At 41.1% G+C, this 18,477-nt stretch overlaps 1 protein-coding gene across 1 annotated transcript in view; it reads right to left on the reverse strand.

Moving 5' to 3' along the window:
• LOC133479877 (IgGFc-binding protein-like) overlaps positions 1 to 18,477 on the reverse strand; it is a 55,108-nt gene that overhangs the window by 23,902 nt on the left and 12,729 nt on the right. The window contains exons 12-24 of the mRNA XM_061777390.1: positions 18,300 to 18,420; positions 17,813 to 18,142; positions 14,415 to 14,586; positions 13,699 to 13,796; positions 12,990 to 13,120; positions 12,360 to 12,529; positions 6,225 to 6,439; positions 5,950 to 6,144; positions 3,454 to 3,639; positions 2,874 to 3,307; positions 2,269 to 2,387; positions 1,645 to 1,841; positions 129 to 267 (exon numbers count right to left, since the gene is read on the reverse strand). Coding sequence (XP_061633374.1) covers positions 129 to 267; positions 1,645 to 1,841; positions 2,269 to 2,387; positions 2,874 to 3,307; positions 3,454 to 3,639; positions 5,950 to 6,144; positions 6,225 to 6,439; positions 12,360 to 12,529; positions 12,990 to 13,120; positions 13,699 to 13,796; positions 14,415 to 14,586; positions 17,813 to 18,142; positions 18,300 to 18,420 — 2,507 coding nt within the window. The remainder of the gene's footprint in view (positions 1 to 128; positions 268 to 1,644; positions 1,842 to 2,268; positions 2,388 to 2,873; positions 3,308 to 3,453; positions 3,640 to 5,949; positions 6,145 to 6,224; positions 6,440 to 12,359; positions 12,530 to 12,989; positions 13,121 to 13,698; positions 13,797 to 14,414; positions 14,587 to 17,812; positions 18,143 to 18,299; positions 18,421 to 18,477) is intronic.

The raw sequence follows: 18,477 nt of genomic DNA on the forward strand, positions 1-18,477 counted from the left end.
CATTTTGAGGTATAACGTAGCCAAAATTTTAGGTTGAGTGAAAATGATTTGCCTTGTCTTGTGTTATTGTGCACCTTATTTCCATGGACTGAGAACTGACTGAATGTGTCAGTTGACTGGGAACTAACCTGTGGGGAAGCATCCCATAGTTCCGTCCTTGGTGGTGCACTCTTCCCCCTCCTGGCAACTTGTGGGTTTACAGATGAACTGTCCAGACTGGCAGACACAGTGCTCAGAACAGTCCTCCATTAATACCGAGGTATCCGACTGTAAAAAGACAGTTTAGCAGAAAAAACTCTGGACAATGGCCAGGGCGAAAAATAACAGAATATACGGGTATTACACACAATAAGAATTCCATTAATGCATGAATATGAGTTTGAGTATTTTCAGTCTACGCAGTATGTGCCAGCCTTTTTTCATTGTGTGTGTGTGTGGCACTTTAACTCCTGTTGGTTGTTAAATACAACACGTTTCTTTAGTTCTATATTTGATATAGATATATTATATATTGCAGTGTACTACTTTTATTAAACCATAAAAAGATAGAGTGACAGTCAAGGGAGAAGTGGGTTGATGAAGTGAGGACGTGGGCAAAAACAAAAGCAAGCGTGGGCATATTTTGAGAGCCTCAGTTCGCTCCCTATCACTTGACTGTATCCGGCACGCTGCGTACATCACTTGCTCATTTTAGCGACAATGACTGCCAGCTTCGCTATTTAATCCACGAGCAATGAAATTATAAATTGAGTTTAGTATTTTTGTAAAACAATATATGTATACTATATACCTGTATACTGTATTTGTATGGCTCGGGGGTGGGCAGCTGATTCCCACTCGCTCAAAATGCGGAAATGTATTTTTGGCATGTGTGAAAGCTTATGTGCATTTTCAATGGTTTTAACCTGTGACTTTGCTACATCGTGCAATGGCAATTCAAATTTAGAATTGCTGTAAAACCAGTGGCTGAGTTCAGTCGATGTTGGCCACATCACTCCGTGTGTGGCAGGCATAAGGGTCGATGGCTTCTTTCACTCCTCTTTCTAACTGGCGGTTCTCTCTGTTCAGAATTTGGACATTGTTGTCCTCAGGGAAATCCCCCTTCTTTTTGAGATGCAAATGAACTGCTGACTCTAGATTCTAAGAGGCTGCCCTTCCATGTTATGCCATGCGTTTGTGTAGGGGTTGCTCACTTTCTCCAATGCATTGCTTCTATACTCTTCTCTACACTGCACTGCATAAACAGGATTGCCAAGTTAGTCCTTGGGGTGAACCAGCTTTTGTCTAGGGGTCAGTTTAAAGTTGGTTTAAAGTAGTATTAGCAGTAGTAGTATGTTATATTTGTAGAAAATCCTTCTGAGTTTCTCAGACAAACCAGCCACATAAGTGACCACCGCATTTCGCCCCCCGTTTTTATCCTCAGGATCGAGTGTAGTGGCCTTTCTTCTTCTGGCGGATTTGACAAAGGTCCAGTTAGGATACCCACAGTTAGTTGGCGCCTTTCTTATGCGTCTGATTCTTTTGTATTTCGTTGTCATTGGTAGGGATCTTCTCTGCTCTGTCTTTGAGGGTTCACAAGACCCTGCTTTCATCCATTAGTAAATGAGGGTAAGGGAAAAGAAGTGATTTATTGGTGATAATGACCTTATAATAAAGTCCATCCACTACGCAGCCACATTTCTCCACAGGCACACAACGGTCCCCATCTGACATGAGTCCATCGTCACACTGGCAGCCCTCTTGGCACACTGGGCAGGTTTCTGACCTCTCCAGAGAGGCACAGGTGGACGAGCAGGAGGAGGAGCAAAGCTCATAGTGACTCCCTGCTGGACACGTCAGAGCTGCAAGGGACAAATAAGGCCATAGGAACCAAAGTTGACTGATTACACTGAAACTACTGTGATCTCATTTGTGTTACTGTAATCACAAGTTAATGGTTTAATTTTGATCATGTGGGAAATGTTTGGGATGAAAGAAGAACATTTACATGAACTGTATTTTTAGGGAAATGATACTTAATTGAAAATCTACAAATTTTAAATTATGACACGCACAAAGTCTCACACTAGCATTTGTATGGCTCTGACTGAAATACAAAAAAAACCCTAGACAATCATTGCAGTAGATCACAAGCTTATTATTAAGGTTATTGTTCTTATTAAGCTGAAAGGGTGGTAAAATCGAACAAGGCCTGTGAGTTAACAGACACAAATTCAACACCCAAATGCCACGTGTAGTACCAGCAAGCTTCAAGTTCACAACACTCACGACAGAAGATGTCACTCCTCCATCTACTAATCTTGGTGTCAGCTAGTTGGCAGGCAACGGCATAACTCTCAATGTGACGACACAGAACCTCTTGGTCTTTCTCTCCTGAGGACATCTCCCTTGTAATACAAAGGTGATTTTAATATTCTATTACAATTTTGGATAAATGTATGAATGTCAAATACACAGAATAAATAGATCAGATAAACACTAACAGGCTTTTTGAGCACTTGTAACCAATGAGATGGTGAACGCTTTCATGGGAAAAAGTACCGTAGGTACCGACATGGGTGCCACACCCCTAGACACTTCTGTTGTGTGTTAGATTTACAGTATTGTTTAATTCTCTGGCAAATTACATGCTGTCCTGCTGCAATGACATCAGGCCATTTGTATCCTGCTGACACATACACGGTGAAACTGAACTCTACCGTCTGGAGGAAACATACACCACATTTTTTCCTAAAAAGGAAAAAGAAGGCCTCTCTTTGAGGTAATGCATTTAAGTGGATCATGCAAATTGATTTCATTCTTAATTGTGGCACTGTTAGTACTCGTTTATTGTTAATAGAGTTAGAATTAAATAGCAAATCCGATTTCCCGACCTGACACAAGCATCAAAGTTAGGCACTGGAGACACTGTGGCGTGGCACCCTGCAAACGGCCCGTGCTGATCTCGAATGATGCCACAAGCCTTTTCAGCTTCTGGAGTCTTTTGTTCATTTGGGTCAGGACAGGACGCACCGCCACAACCCATCTCACAGGGGACATCATCCGCTTCTACTACTAAAGCTGAGATGTTTACTGGTTTTCCACCCTCCGATGCCGGATCATCTGATGACTTGTCATTGTAGTTGCCACAGAGACCATGTGGTAAGCCTTGATAGGTGGATGGAATTTGTAACATGATGCCTGCTACAGTGTCGTAGGTCAGCTTTAGATCAAAATCAGTTTCTATGATGATGTTGATGCCATTCTGATACGCTTGCACCTTTTCATCTGCCAATGACGCAGGTAGAAAGACTTTGATGCCATCAACCTGACTTACACAAACACACAGGGCAAGTCAAATGTGTTAAGGCAGCAACTTGTCTTGCACAGAAAACCCACTTAATGTGGCTCAGCTGGTTTGAATTAGCAGTTTTTTTTTTTGTTTTTTTTTTAAACGTCAAAAGTCAATCATACCTTAATCTCCCAAATAAGCCCAGTCTCCAAGGCGATCTCCATGTCGTACACTTGGAGCGCCGCACTACGAGAGACATGGCCATCTTTGCTAGTCTGTTGCTGAACCAACACTGAATAAGCTACCACTTGTTCTCCCTCCTCCACCTCTGACAACTTGAGCAAGCAATTTCCCAACAGAGGATACGCCTAGAAAACAAAGGTTAGACCATTTTACAACAACATCGAGATAATGAAAGACTTACAATACAGCCTAAATAATCATGGTTAAAAGATGCTGTCCTGGATGAAGCACAGCGTAAATATGTGGAAAAAATGCCATGTGTTTGTAAAAATCTATACTGTACATAAATAAATGTTTAAACACATTCAATGACTGAAAGTACCTGTGCAATGTAATTCTGTATAGCTGGAATCCTTAATTAGGGCTGAAACGATTGTCATAAGTCTGCACACCCTATGTTATCTATGGCATATCATAAATGCGATTGTTGACATTTCAGAACAGACATAATAAAGAAATCTTATTACGATAGTAAAAAAGTGAAGCAATAACTAGAAAATCTTAAGAAAGACCTTTTTGAAATGTTAAACCCATTCTTGTACCACAGACATTAATAGTTTGAAAGCACATTACAAAAATGTGATCAGGATGAAAGAATGTTGTTACACTGGCACGTGCACAGACATTTTTATGGGCAGGTGCTCAAGCCAAAAAAAGGGCGCCCATCGCCAAAATTATTGATACAATTAAACAGTAGAAAATATTTAACTTCTGTATTTATTTCTGCTAACACAATTAAAACAGTCAATAATACAACTTTTAACAAAGGAGGTGAATGGACGCTCCAGTGGATATAAAAAGTCTATAGACCCCCGTTTTTGTGATATACAAAAATGAGATCAAGATAAATCATTTTAAAACCTTTTTTCCACGATTAGTTAACCTATAACCTGTACAACTCAAGTGAAGAAAAAAACAAATGAGCTCAGAAATTAAGTTGTGTATAAAAATGCGAAATGACACAGGGAAAAAGTGTTGAACACATGACGAAAGGGAGGTACAAAAAGGTATGGAAAGCCAAGACAACACCTAAAATCCATCTATAATCAAACAGCAATCCAGCCCCTTGTCAGTGTAAATGAATATCAGCTGGTTGAGTCCTAATTGATGGCCTACAAAAAGGTTTCATTGCCAAGGTGTGAGTCTCATTATGGGTAAGAACAGAGAGCTGTCTCAAGACCATCATAAACCTATTGTTGGAGAACATAAAGGCAGCTTCTGAACGTTCCACTGTGCACGGTTGGCACCATAATACCTAAGTGGAAAGCCAACAATACAACCATAAATTTGCCTCAATCAGGTGCTCCTCGCAAAATTTCTGACAGAGGAGTACAAAGAATAATCAGAAGAGTTGTCTAAGAGCCAAGGACCACCTGTGGAGAGCTTCAAAAAGACCTGGAATTAGCAGGTACTGTTGTCACAAGGAAAACAGTGCGTAATGTACTCTGCCGCCATGGCCTGTATGCACGCTCACTACGCAAGACCCCATTGGTGAAAAAAAGCATATCAAAGCTCGTTTAAAGTTTGCGGACAATATTTGGACAAGCCAGTTAAATACGGGGAGAATATAGTCCGGTTGGATGAGAGCAAAATTGAACTGTTTGGATTGCCAGAATGCACACCACGTTTGGAGGAAAAATGGCAATGCACATCACCCTAAAAACACCATACCATCAGTGAAGTTCGGAGGTGGGAACATGATGGTGTGGGGCTGCTATTCAGCAAATGGTACTGGTAAACTTCACATGATTGAAGGAAGGATGAATGGGCAAATGTACAGAGACATTCTTTACAAAAATCTGCTGCCATCTACGAGGATGATGAAAATGAAACGAGGGTGGACATTTTAGCAGGATAATTGATCCAAAACATACTGCCAGGGAAACTCTCAATTGGTTTCAAAGAAGAAAAAAAAAAAGATGCTAGACTGGCCCAGCTAATCACCTGACTTGAATCCAATCGGAAATCTATGGAAAGAACTGAAACTCAAAGGTCCATAAAAGAAGCCCACTGAACCTTCAAGATGAAGACTGCTTGTGTGGAGGAATGGGCCAAAATCACACCAGAGCAACGCATGTAACTAGTTTCTCCATACTGGAGGCGTCTTGCAGCTGTCATTGCAACCAAAGGCTACAAAGCATTAAATAAATTGTTGCCTTGTTCAATACTTTTCCCCTATCATTTCACATTATTACACACACAGCTTTGGGTGGAATTAATGACAGAGAAGGTAATTTTTATTTTTTCAAATATTAATGAAGAAAAAAATGGGCTCCAGCAAAAAGGGCATGTTTTTCGTCCAGGGCAAAAGGCCAGGTGCTTGAGCACCACTTTGGGTCACGTGTGCACGTGCCTATTGTGACACCTTCTAGATAATCAATTGATTACAAAAATGTTTCACAACACTTTATGGTGAAATATTTAAAAGTCTTTACCTTTCCATCAAAAGAGTGAACTGATCTGACTCCGTAAACAGAACAGGAAGCGATACTTTTGGGAGAACAAGAGGCCACACCGTGTGTCACAACACACTTCTCATTATGTGAGCAGTGGAATTCAGGATTACATTGCACTTGTCCATTGTCCTCACAGACACACTCAGTGTTACACGACTTTCCAACATAGAAAACCTAAGAGAGAGGATAGTTGGGCAAACATCAGGAGCAATCCACTGATATAGCAAAATTAAAAGTGGTCACAGATGCACTACCTGCCCATGTTGATAATACTGTCCTTCATACTGACAGCCACACTCTGTTAGAGGAACACACTTGTCATGGCTCAGCATGAATCCATCGTCACACACACAACCCTCAGTGCAGGGGGCGCTCTCATCACAGCCTTCAGGGGGTGTGAGACTGTTGCAAGTCAGCTGGCAAGTCGGGGCACACACTTCGTAGTGACTGTTTGTACCACATAATGGAGCTGGCAGAGACACATATACAGCATAGATTACAGAATGATTCTCACCAGCAGCGTTTTTGTATGAAGAATAAAATAGTGGGACACTTAGGTAGGTTATCCATCAATCTATTTTTTATGCCGCTTATTCTCATTAAGATCGCAAGTGAGCTGGAGTCTTTCCCAGGTGAATTAGGCGACAGAGAACCTTTATTTTTGACACCTCCAGCTCTGCTTCCTGTTGTTTCTTCAGTGTCACTGTCTCTAATCTGTACATCATGGCTGGCCTCACCATTGTCATAAACTTTGCCTTTCATCCAAGGAGAGACTCTTTGGTCACATAACACACCTGACACCTTCCTCCACCCGTTCCAACCTGCTTGGACCCGTTTCTTTACTTCCTGACCACACTCACCATTGCTCTGGACTGTTGACCCCAAGTATTTAAAGTCCTCCACCCTTGCTATCGCTTCTCCCTGTAGCCTCACTCTTCCCCCATCACCCGTCTCATTCATGCACATATATTCTGTTTTACTTCGGCTAATCTTCATTCCTCTACTTTCCAGTGTATCCCTCCACCTTTCTAAATTTTCCTCCACCTGCTCCCTGCTTTCACTGCAGATCGCAATATCATCTGCGAACATCATGGTCCACGGGGATTCCAGTCTAACCTCATCTGTCAGCCTATCCATCACCACTGCAAACAGGGAGGGGCTCAGGGCTGATCCCTGATGCAGTCGCACTTCCACCCTAAAATTCTATCTCACACCTACAGCACACCTCACCACTGTTTTGCTGCCCTCATACATGTCCTGTATTAGTCTAACATACCTCTCTGCCACTCCAGACTTCCGCATGCAGTGTCAGAGAATGTCTGGGTACTCTGTCATAGGCGTTCTCTAGATCTACAAAGACACAATGCAGCTCCTTCTGACATTCTCTGTACTTCTCCATCAACAACCTCAGTGGTACTCCAGAGCATGAAACCATACTGTTGCTCCCAAATACTCACTTCTGTCCCGAGTGTAGCTTCCACTACTCTTTTCCATAACTTCATTGTGTGGCTCATCAAATTTATTCAGCTCTGCACATCACACTTGTTCTTAAAAAATTCCTCCATTCCTTAGTAATCTTGTTACCCGCTAGAATTGAACAACTCCACAGCCACCTCTCCTAAATGCTTCCCTACCTCCACAGGAATGTCATCAGGGCCAAATGCCTTTCCATTTTTCATCATCTTTAATGCCTAGCGAACTCCCCCCTTACTAATCATTGCCACTTCCTGCCTCTTGTTCTCTTCTTTCTCTATCATTTTCCTCATTTATCAACTCCTCAAAGTATTCTTTCCATCTATCCAACACACTACTGGCACCAGTTAACACATTTCCATCTCTATCCTTAATCACCCGAACCTGCTGCACATCCTTTTTGGCCAAACTGTATAGGTCTTTCTCTCGTTCTTTAGTGTCCAACCTGGCATACATGCCATCATATGCCTCTTGTTTGGCCTTTGCCAGCTCTTCCTTCGCCCTAGGTGGCGTCTCCATGTATTCTTGTCTCCTCTCCTCGGTCCTGTCATTGTACCACTTCTTTTGAGCTGGCTTGGTTCCACCACCAAGTCTCCTTCTCTCCTTTCCTACCTGTCTATCTGATCACCTCGGCTGTAGTGGTCCAGTCTTCTGGAAGCTCCTCCTCCACCAAGAGCCTGTCTCACCTCTTCCCGAAACACCGCACAACACTCCTTTCTCAGCTTCTTAATCTTCCTCCTTATCTACCTCATCTTACACACCACCATCCTATGCTTTCTCGCCACACTCTCCCGTACCATTACCTTACAGTTAGTAACCTCCTTCAGATGACGTTGTCTGCACAAGATGTAATCCACCTGCATGCTTCTACCTCCGCTTTTGTCAGTCACATTATGTTTCTGCCTCTTCTGGAAGAAAGTGTTCACTGCAGCCATTTCCATCCTTTTTCCAAAGTCTACCGCCATCTGTCCCTCCAAGTTCCTTTTCTGGACTTACCCATCACTTCTTCAGCACCCCTGTTTCCTTCACCAACATGTCCATTAAAATCTGCACCAAGCATGACTCTCTGCCTGGGATGCTCAGAACTACTCTGTCAGCTCCTTTGGGAATTTCTCTTTCACCTCTAGGTCACATCCATCCTGTGGGGTATAGCCACCAATTACATCATACATAACACATTCAATTTCAAGTTTCAGCCTCATCACTCGATCTGACACTCTTTTCACCTCCAAGCCATTCTTAGCTAATTCGTCCTTTAAAATAACCCCTACTCCATTTCTCTTCCCATCTACACTATGGTAAAATAATTTTAACCCTGCCCCAAAGCTTCCAGCCTTACTGCTTTTCCACCTGCTCTCCCTAACACACAATATATCAACCTTTCTCCTAATCATCATATCAACCAACTTCCGAGCATTTCCTGTTATAGTCCCAACATTCAGAGTCCCCACATTCAGTTCTCTGCTATGTGCTTTCCTCTTCTCTTTCTGCCTAAGAACCGGCTTTCGACCTCTCCTTCACCTTCAACTAACAGAAGATGAATTTCCGGCGCTGTTGACCTACAGTGCGCTGGTGGCGGATGTTGGTAACCTGGGCCACGACCGATCTGGTATGCAATTCTTTGGATGAACGCTCATACAGTATTTGTTTGGCAAAGTTTTAGGCTGGATGCCCTTCCTGACGGAACACTGCATTTATCCCCGCTTGGGACCGGTATACGGTTTGGTAATCCAAACAAATCCATACGAATAATAAATTGTCAACATAAACTGTTACTGTTGGTGGCACGAGCATGTTAGGTACATCGAAGACTCTAAATTGTCCTTAGGTATGAATGCTTGTTTGCTAATATCTGCCCCCGGGATTGGTTGGCGACCAGTTCTGGGTTTTGCTGAACTTTATCGTGGCACAGACAGAAAGAGATAGCGGTTTGCTGACATATTGAAGTCGCCAGCGGTTGTCAATAGCTTATTCTGTACTCAATAAGGGAACCCGCTGACATCGTTTGTTGCCACACCAGCCAAGAGCAGTGACAATGCTCCACTCACGCACGGATCGCTGCAAATAAGCATTGTCCTATTCCGATGTCTCCGTTGAGACTGTCATTGCGACACATTTAAAGGGAAAGACAGGACCTGCTTGGATTGGTGGTGAATTAAGTCAGCTGTAAACACACTCACAGTGGGGCAAGCCCGCCAACTCTTGGATCCACCAGGCTGTGCTGGTCTACGAAATTGCCAACACCACTCTAACCCACCCATGGCGCATAGTTGTGCCACCTGTCTTGCCTGATTTACGCCTTTCACAAAAATATAGGCTCCAGCTCACTCGTGACCCTTATGAGTATAAGCGGGAAATTAATGGATGCAAATTGTCACTGGAGCTTGTTAAAAGGAACAACAAAATAAATCAACAGAATTACAAGGGCTTTTTTTCCTGGGCAGAATGTGTGAGGCAGTCCTTTGTGCCCCAAACCCAATTTACAAGGACAGGGAGGGCTGTTAGGAACATCATCAACAGCAGACATATCCAATGTACAACCCCAATTCCAATGAAGTTGGGACGTTGTGTTCAACATAAATAAAAACAGAATACAAAGATTTGCAAATCATGTAAAACCTATATTAAATTGAATACACTAAAAAGACAAGATACTTTATATATATTTTATACGTTCAAACTGATAAACTTGATTGTTTGTAGCAAATAATCATTAACTTGGAATTTTATGGCTGCAACACTTTCCAAAAAAGCTGGGACAGGGTCATGTTTACCACTTTGTTACATCACCTTTTCTTTTAACAACATTCAATAAACGTTTGGGAACTGAGGACACTAATTGTTGAAGCTTTGGAGGTGGAATTCTTTCCCATTCTTGCTTGATGTATAGCTTTAGCTGTTCAACAGTCCGGGGTCTCTGTTGTCGTATTTTACACTTCATAATGCGCCACACATTTTCAATGGGAGACAGGTCTGGACTGCAGGCAGGCCAGTCTAGTACCCACACTCTTTTATTACGAAGCCACGCTGTTGTAACACATGCAGAATGTGGTTTGGCATTGTCTTGCTGAAATAAGCAGGGGCATCCATGAAAAAGACAGTGCTTGGATGGCAGCATATGTTTCTCCAAAACCTGTATGTACCTTTCAGCATTAATGGTGCCTTCACAGATGTGTAAGTTACCCATGCCATTGGCACTAATACAGCCCCATACCATCACAGATGCTGGCTTTTGAACTTTGTGTCCATAACAGTCTGGATGTTTCTTTTCCTCTTTGGCCCGGAGGACACGACGTCCACAATTTCCAAAAACAATTTGAAATGTGGACTCGTCGGACCACAGAACACTTTTCCACTTTGCATCAGTCCATCTTAGATGAGCTCGGGCCCAGAGAACCCGGCGGCGTTTCTGGGTGTTGTTGATAAATGGCTTTTGCTGTCCATAATAGAGTTTCAAGTTGCACTTACGGATGTAGCGCCGAACTGTATTTACTGACATTGGTTTTATGAAGTCTGCGATTGACTGGCAACCAGTTTACGGTGTACCGCGCCTCCTGCCCGATAACAGCTGGGATAGGTTCCAGCACGCCCGCGACCCTAGTGAGGAGAAGCGGCTCAGAAAATGGATGGATGGATGGGTTTTCTGAAGGGTTCCTGAGCCTATGTGGTGATATCCTTTACACATTGATGTCGGTTTTTGGTGCAGTGCCGCCTTCGGGATCGAAAGTCACGGTTATTCAATGTTGGTTTTCGGCCTTCCCACTTATATGCAGTGATTTCTCCAGATTCTCTGAACCTTTTTATGATATTATGGACCGTAGATGATGAAATCCCTAAATTCCTTGCAATTGTACGTTGAGGAACATTGTCCTTAAACTGTTCGACTATTTTCACACACACTTGTTCACAAAGAGGTGAACCTCGCCCCATCTTTGCTTGTGAATGACTGAGCAATTCATGGCACCCACCTGTTCTCAATTAGCCTGTTCACCTGTGGGATGTTCCAAACTGGTGTTTGATGAGCATTCCTCAACTTTCTCAGTCTTTTTTGCCACCTGTCCCAGCTTTTTTGGAATGAGTTGCAGCCATAAAATTCTAAGTAAATTATTATTTGTTAAAAACAATAAAGTTGATCAGTTTGAACATTAAATATCTTGTCTTTGTAGTGTATTCAATTAAATATAGGTTGAACATGATTTGCAAATCATTGTATTCTGTTTTTATTTATGTTTAACACAGCGTCCCAACTTCATTGGAATTGGGATTGTACACAGTACTCCAGTTCATGTAGTGGATACAGTATGTTCATATACTGTAGCTTTGTTTCAATTGTGAAATGAATGTTAATACTAGAAACGTTCCTCTCACTAATGAAACACTACTATTTAAAGAATCTAAAAAATAATAATTAAATGTTAACTATAGTAGTTCTGATTAGATAACAGACCTCTGTCAAGTTTTAATTGTTAACAAAGGTACAGTACAAAAACAAAAACAAAACACTGAGCACTGACTATGCATTTTTTTGCCTGGTCGAATTGTGGTGGAATTAGCAGCGGATACTTTGACAACAATTTACACAAAAGTGAAAAAAAATCTTAAGAGTCACGCATTTGGTTTGTTTGTTCTTCTGTATGTTAATTAGCAGGATCCATTTTAGTTTATGGAGAGTGACAAAGATTTTAGGCATGAGTTACTGTCGTCCCATTTTTCCCATTTTGAACATGTTGCAGATAGAACTAAAGAATGAGTTCAAGTAACAAACTATCTGCTGGATTTAGTGACATACTGCCCTACCTTCCCCGGTTGAATATCATCGATTGCACCTGACAGTATTGTGAAACAAATTATCTTAGATTTTATTCCCACAAGCATGGATGAAATGAATGTTTCTTTGTGTGAGGGCAAAGTCTTACGACAAAACTCCTTTGTTCTCCAAGTCTCCACTGTAGCTCCTGCCTCCTGGCAAGAGGTGCTGAAAACTGAAAGGCTGTTGCACAGGGCGGAGGCATGGCCTTGGTACATGCACAAATCAAACAAACAGTCTTTGAGGAAGCCAGAGTGGTCAAGTTTGTTGTGACACTCGCTGTTAGACAGAGACAAAAACAGCATGGAGATTGTACTCAACACATTAGGACATGTACTATCTGCACTGAACATAAATAAAGAGCCTTCAGCTTGGGCATGGATTTTGTCTTTCTCTTCACAAATACGACACAGTTTTATGTACTTGCAAGTACATTTGGCATGTTGTTGAGTCTGCTGTTTGTGTTAGCTTTTAGTTTTGTCAACACTGAATGTGGATGATAACACAATTGACCTTTCTTAGTTTTGTTTTTATTATGATATCCATACTACGCTACATCACTTTGTTGTGGCGGGACAAGAATAAATGAACAATACATACAGTATATTCATATTGTACTTCATCTCCTTCTGTTGTATCAAATGTGAAGGCAATTGTACAAATAACACCCTTAGACCTAATGAATTCAAACGTACAAAATTTGGAGGACATCAGAGAGTTTAAGAATTAGGCTTGTTACCTGAAAGGTCCAGATTTGTCAGCAATTATACCACAGTAGTGCCCCTGCTGGTAACGCAGTAGCAGTGCAGGCTCACACTCAGGACATATATTACCAGGGCAGTCACTAGTGCAGCCGAAATCTTCTCCTGCCTGAATCGACCACCCGTAAAAGACAAGTTAATCAGTTGAAAACATTGAAATGGCGTTAAGTATGACTTCACCTATTGTTTTGATACCCATGTTATTTCTGCCTTCTACATCTATTTCCATGCATCACTTGCAGTATTGTATTGTACATTGCTCAGTATGAATGAGAAGGTTCCTTTTGAAAATGATTTACTGATATGGATTCCATTGGCAGTTTCAGTTCATTGTATAGGATCCTATTGCAAGTACTGGACTGTAATAGTACAGTCCAGGTTTTAAGCTGTGTTGTCTTTTTATGTGATATTATTTGAGCAAAGAACATTTGAGACAGCAAAGACCTGTTCAGTTTTTCAAGCGTCCCTCACATGACACTAGTGAGAGTGGTTATTACACACCTCGAGACCACTGTGCCCAGTTTGGAATGTCATTTATTTCTATGTGTTTTTCTTTGGTGTGGGTCTTGAAGATTTGTGCTGAAGAGTTTGTCAAAATTTAAATGTACATTTACCAAACAGTAAATGCAGAAGTCAAGGAAACAAATTTTGGGCTTGCTTTAGTTCTCAAGTACTACTAATACACACCTTCCAGCTGTGGCCAAATGCATTAACATGTTTAGCCTGTGAGCCATCAGGTTGCAGCATGTCATCACTGGGTTTCCCATTGTAATTTCCACACAATCCTGACAGAGAACAGAAATCACAAACAGTTTAGTTGCATTCTGTTACGTTTTCTTTTTTTAAAGCAAGAGGAAAACAGAAGATACTGTGTACAGTGTGGTGTTATAAATACTTCATTAGTTCATTAATTTTATTATGTGATTCAGAATATTTCTCACTGATTGTAAAGTAAAATCTTACAGTAAATTCATGAGATTATCCTTGTTGACATGCATTACATTCAGTTGCCCATGTAACACGAATGTGACAAAATTGTATTATTAACAAAAAAAATCACTTCATCTATGCAAACTTGAAAAACATCTAGCAGCATCGTTCTAATGTCATGAAAATACAATACAAGATTTAAAAAAATCAATAGTTTGTTGTATTTCAAAGGGGCAAAACCACTTTTTGTAAGACTACTGTTATAAACGAATTTATGTATAAGCACTAATTGCTGTAACTCGATTAAGAAAATGGGTGTAAATCATGTAAAATGGACAATGTATAAAATAGTTAAAAAATTTGAATTGGGGCATAAAACACGCAGTAATACAACACCTGGAATAAATATGTAAAGTGTGAAAGTAAAAGACAAAAAATAATGATTCAAAGTGAGGCACATTTCCAGTTCTTACCAGATGTTGCAGAAGAGTATGAACTGGGAAGGGTCAAGCTAACATGGCTGTTCCAGTTGAACTTGAGAGTCAAACCAAAGTTTGTTTTCACAATGCCAAAGTAACCTTTACGGAAAATAGAAAGCTTGCCATCCTCTGTGACAAAAGGTAAATTCATGGACTGGCTGTTAACCTGCAGTTGAAAGGCATCAAATGAGACAAGATCATAAAATGTCTTTAATGTCTTTTAAACACACAGGCTTAAAATGTGATGCATTACATCACATGCACTATGTCGATAGATGGTCACAAATGTTGCATAATATAGATTTCTGATTTAACAAGCTAACTGGGGACAGGGGTAATCCCTAACAGATTTCTAACCCATTCGGTGTTCAGTTCATCAAATGTCAAGCACTGCAATATTGTCCTTAAGAAATGTTATTAGGGTTCGTCCATCCAGCCGTCCATTTTGCGTACCGCTTATCTTCACCAGGGCCGCGGCGTGCTGGAGCCTATCCCAGCTATCTTCAGGCGAGAGGCCGGGTACACCCTGAACTGGTCACCAGCCAATTGCAGGGCACATACAGTGGGTACGGAAAGTATTCAGACCCCCTTAAATGTTTCACTCTTTGTTATATGGCAGCCATTAGCTAAAATCATTTCAGGCCATTTTTTCCCATCATTAAAGTACACACAGCACCCCATATTGAGAGAACAAAAAAACGGAATTGTTGAAATTTTTGCAATTTCTTAAAAAAGAAAAACTTAAATATCACAAATATTGCTGTGACACTCATATATTTAACTTGGGTGATGTCCATTGTATCTGATCATCCTTGAGATGACTCTAGACCTTCATTGGACTCCAGCTGTGTTTGATTATACTGATTGGACTTGATGAGGAAAGCCACAAACATGTCTATATAAGTAAGACCTTACAGCTCACAGTGGATGTCAGAGCAAATGAGAATCATGAGGTCAAAGGAACTCCCAGAAGAGCTCAGAGACAGAATTGTGGCAAGGCACAGATCTGGCCATGGTTACAAAAAAAATTCTGCTGCACTTAAGGTTCCTAAGATGGAAGACGTTTGGGACGACCAGAACCCTTCCTATAGCTGGCAAACTGAGCAATCGGGGGAGAAGAGCCTTGGTGAGAGAGGTAAAGAAGAACCCAAAGATCACTGTGGCTGAGCTCCAGAGATGCAGTCTGGAGATGGGAGAAAGTTCTAGAAAGTCAACCATCACTGCAACAGCAGCCCTCCACCAGTCAGGGCTTCATGGCAGAGTGACCCGACGGAAGCCTCTCCCCAGTGCAAGACACATGAAAGCCCGCATGGAGTTTGCTAAAAAAAAAAAAACACCTGAAGGAATCCAAGATGGTGAGAAATAAGATTCTCTGGTCTGATGAGACCAAGATAGAACTTTTTTGCCTTAATTCTAAGCGGTATGTGTGGCGAAAACCAGGCACTGCTCATCACCTGTCCAATACAGTCCCAACAGTGAAGCATGGTGGTGGCAGCATCATGCTGTGGGGGTGTTTTTCAGCTGCAGGGACAGGACTGGTTGCAATTGAAGGAAAGATGAATGCGGCCAATTACAGGGATATCCTGGACGAAAACCTTCTCCAGAGTGCTCAGGACCTCAGACTGGGCCGAAGGTTCACCTTCCAACAAGACAATGACCCTAAGCACACAGCATTTAATGAATAAGTGGCTTCTGAACAACTCTGTGACTGTTCTTGAATGGCCCAGCCAGAGCCCTGACATAAACCCAATTGAGCATCTCTGGAGAGACCTGAAAATGGCTGTTCACCAACATTCACCATCCAACCTGACAGAACTGGAGAGGATCTGCAAGGAGGAATGGCAGAGGATCCCCAAATCCAGGTGTGTAAAACTTGTTGCATCATTGCCAAAAGGACTCATGGCTGTCGTAGCTCAAAAGGGTGCTTCTACTAAATACTGAGCAAAGGGTCTGAATACTTATTTATGGCTGTTTGATATTATAATTTTTTCTTTTTTAATAAATCTGCAATAATTATATTGCAGATTTATGGGGTGCTGCGTGAACATTAATGAGGGAAAAATGAATTTAAATGATTTTAGCAAATGGCTTCAATTAAACAAAGAGTGAAAAATTTAAGCGGGTCTGAATACTTTCTGTACAACCATTCTCACTCACATTCACACCTACGGGCAATTTTAGAGTCTTCAATTAACCTTCCATGCATGTTTTGGGGATGTGGGAGGAAACTGGAGTACCCGGAAAAAACCCACGCAGGCACGGGGCGAACATGCAAACTCCACACAGGCTCGGCTGGAGTTGAAGTAGAACTGCCACCGTGCCGCCTTTAGGGTTCGTAGTTCTTCACTTATTTGGATGTTACAATGTTACTTTGAAAAGCAACCTTATGCACTTCCATTGTCTTATTCCAAGATTGTTTTTAGGTTTTTATATAATAGAGTTAAAATAATATAAATGTATTTAGAATTATTGGTACTTACCACCAGTGATCAGATTAAGGGTATCTAAAAACCTCTAATATGGAAAAAAAATGAGTCCACATCTAATCGGGTAGGCTCATTACAAATACAATATTGTTAAAAGCTCCAACTGTCCAATGAAAATTCGTAATAGGAAAGACGATGTTAACTCATTTGAAGCACACTCATGACAGAAGTTAACATTTTTGTTACCACTTTATAAAAGCAAACTCTTATTAAAGAGTCATAGGTTTGTATACATTGTATATCTTATTATTATTATTATATCATTGTTTGTTCAGGCTAAATAAACAGCTACAAATCATTAGAGAAGATCAGCGAGAGTCACGTTCTGCTTGCGAAATAGTGAGTCAATTACTTTGCCTATTTGTTAGCCAAAAATGGGCAAACAAGACTCACTTTTGCCACTTGTAAAGAAGCTGATATTGATGGCAGAATTATAGACCAATTATAGACAAGACAAGTGGCAGTAGCTTTAACTTGTCGAATAGTGAGCCAACACTTTTTTTGTTAACTTCTTCCACAGCTGTTTATTTATTCATTCAAGAGTTTGTAATGGCATTAATAACCTGTTTATAACAGTTCCCAAACAGTGACACAACAGTTTTGGTAAACTTTTTGAAGGCATTTTATGGCTTATTAATGTATAATGACTTACAAAGAGTTCAGAATGTCACTTATTTTATAATTAAACGTGATATGTATGTAATTTCTGTAACATATTTATAACCAATTTATAAACCAAATGTACCCTTGTTGTAAAGTGGTACCACAATTATTTACCTTTGTCGGAGCTTCGACTTTCAGCTGATGGTACATTGAAGCATACAGTACATTTTCAGCATGCACAAGTACATTCCATTGTCATATGGATATGTGACAAAGAGTAATACATGTAATTATCAGACTTACCAGAATTTTCCCCTGGCTGGCGCGACTCAGGCTGACCGTGTAGCCATGTACAGTAAGAGAGACAGACTTGGTATACGACACTCTCTTATTACGTCCTCTGTTCTCATTTTGGACAAGCACCTGGAATGGTAGCAGGCCCTGGTTCGAACCTTCGGTGTGTTGAGATAGAATATAGGTGCAGGTGCCCTGCAAATCAAACCGCCGATTGTCGAAGCTTTTGTAGTGGGGGTCTCCAGCAGCCTGGCATGTGGCGTAGGATACTGGGTAGCAGTCTCTTACGCCCCCTTTCAAGGCACAGTGCTCGTTTTTCTTGCAGGTAACTGATTTGCACTTCAGCAGAGAAACAACCAGAGAAAATATGAACAAACAAGATGAATAATAGTAACTATCAAGAAAGATGTACAGTATAAATAGCAATGTCTCAATATCTTTTTCATCAAAAAATCCTTACTTTCTCTGTACTTCAATAGATACAACCAAATAATACCTTGACATTGCCGTTGTGGCATTGACACCGGGTCATACAAGTGTTGTCAGCCCAGAAAGTGGCACCTGACGGGTAATATTTGCCCTCATGCTGGCATCCACAGCTCGACTGAGGAACACATCTTAAGGAAACACAAAGAAACAATTGCTAATTACACTCTGATATACAATGAGTGGTA

This window comes from Phyllopteryx taeniolatus, chromosome 6, assembly GCF_024500385.1.
Source record: "Phyllopteryx taeniolatus isolate TA_2022b chromosome 6, UOR_Ptae_1.2, whole genome shotgun sequence".
Taxonomy (NCBI): Eukaryota; Metazoa; Chordata; class Actinopteri; order Syngnathiformes; family Syngnathidae; genus Phyllopteryx; species Phyllopteryx taeniolatus.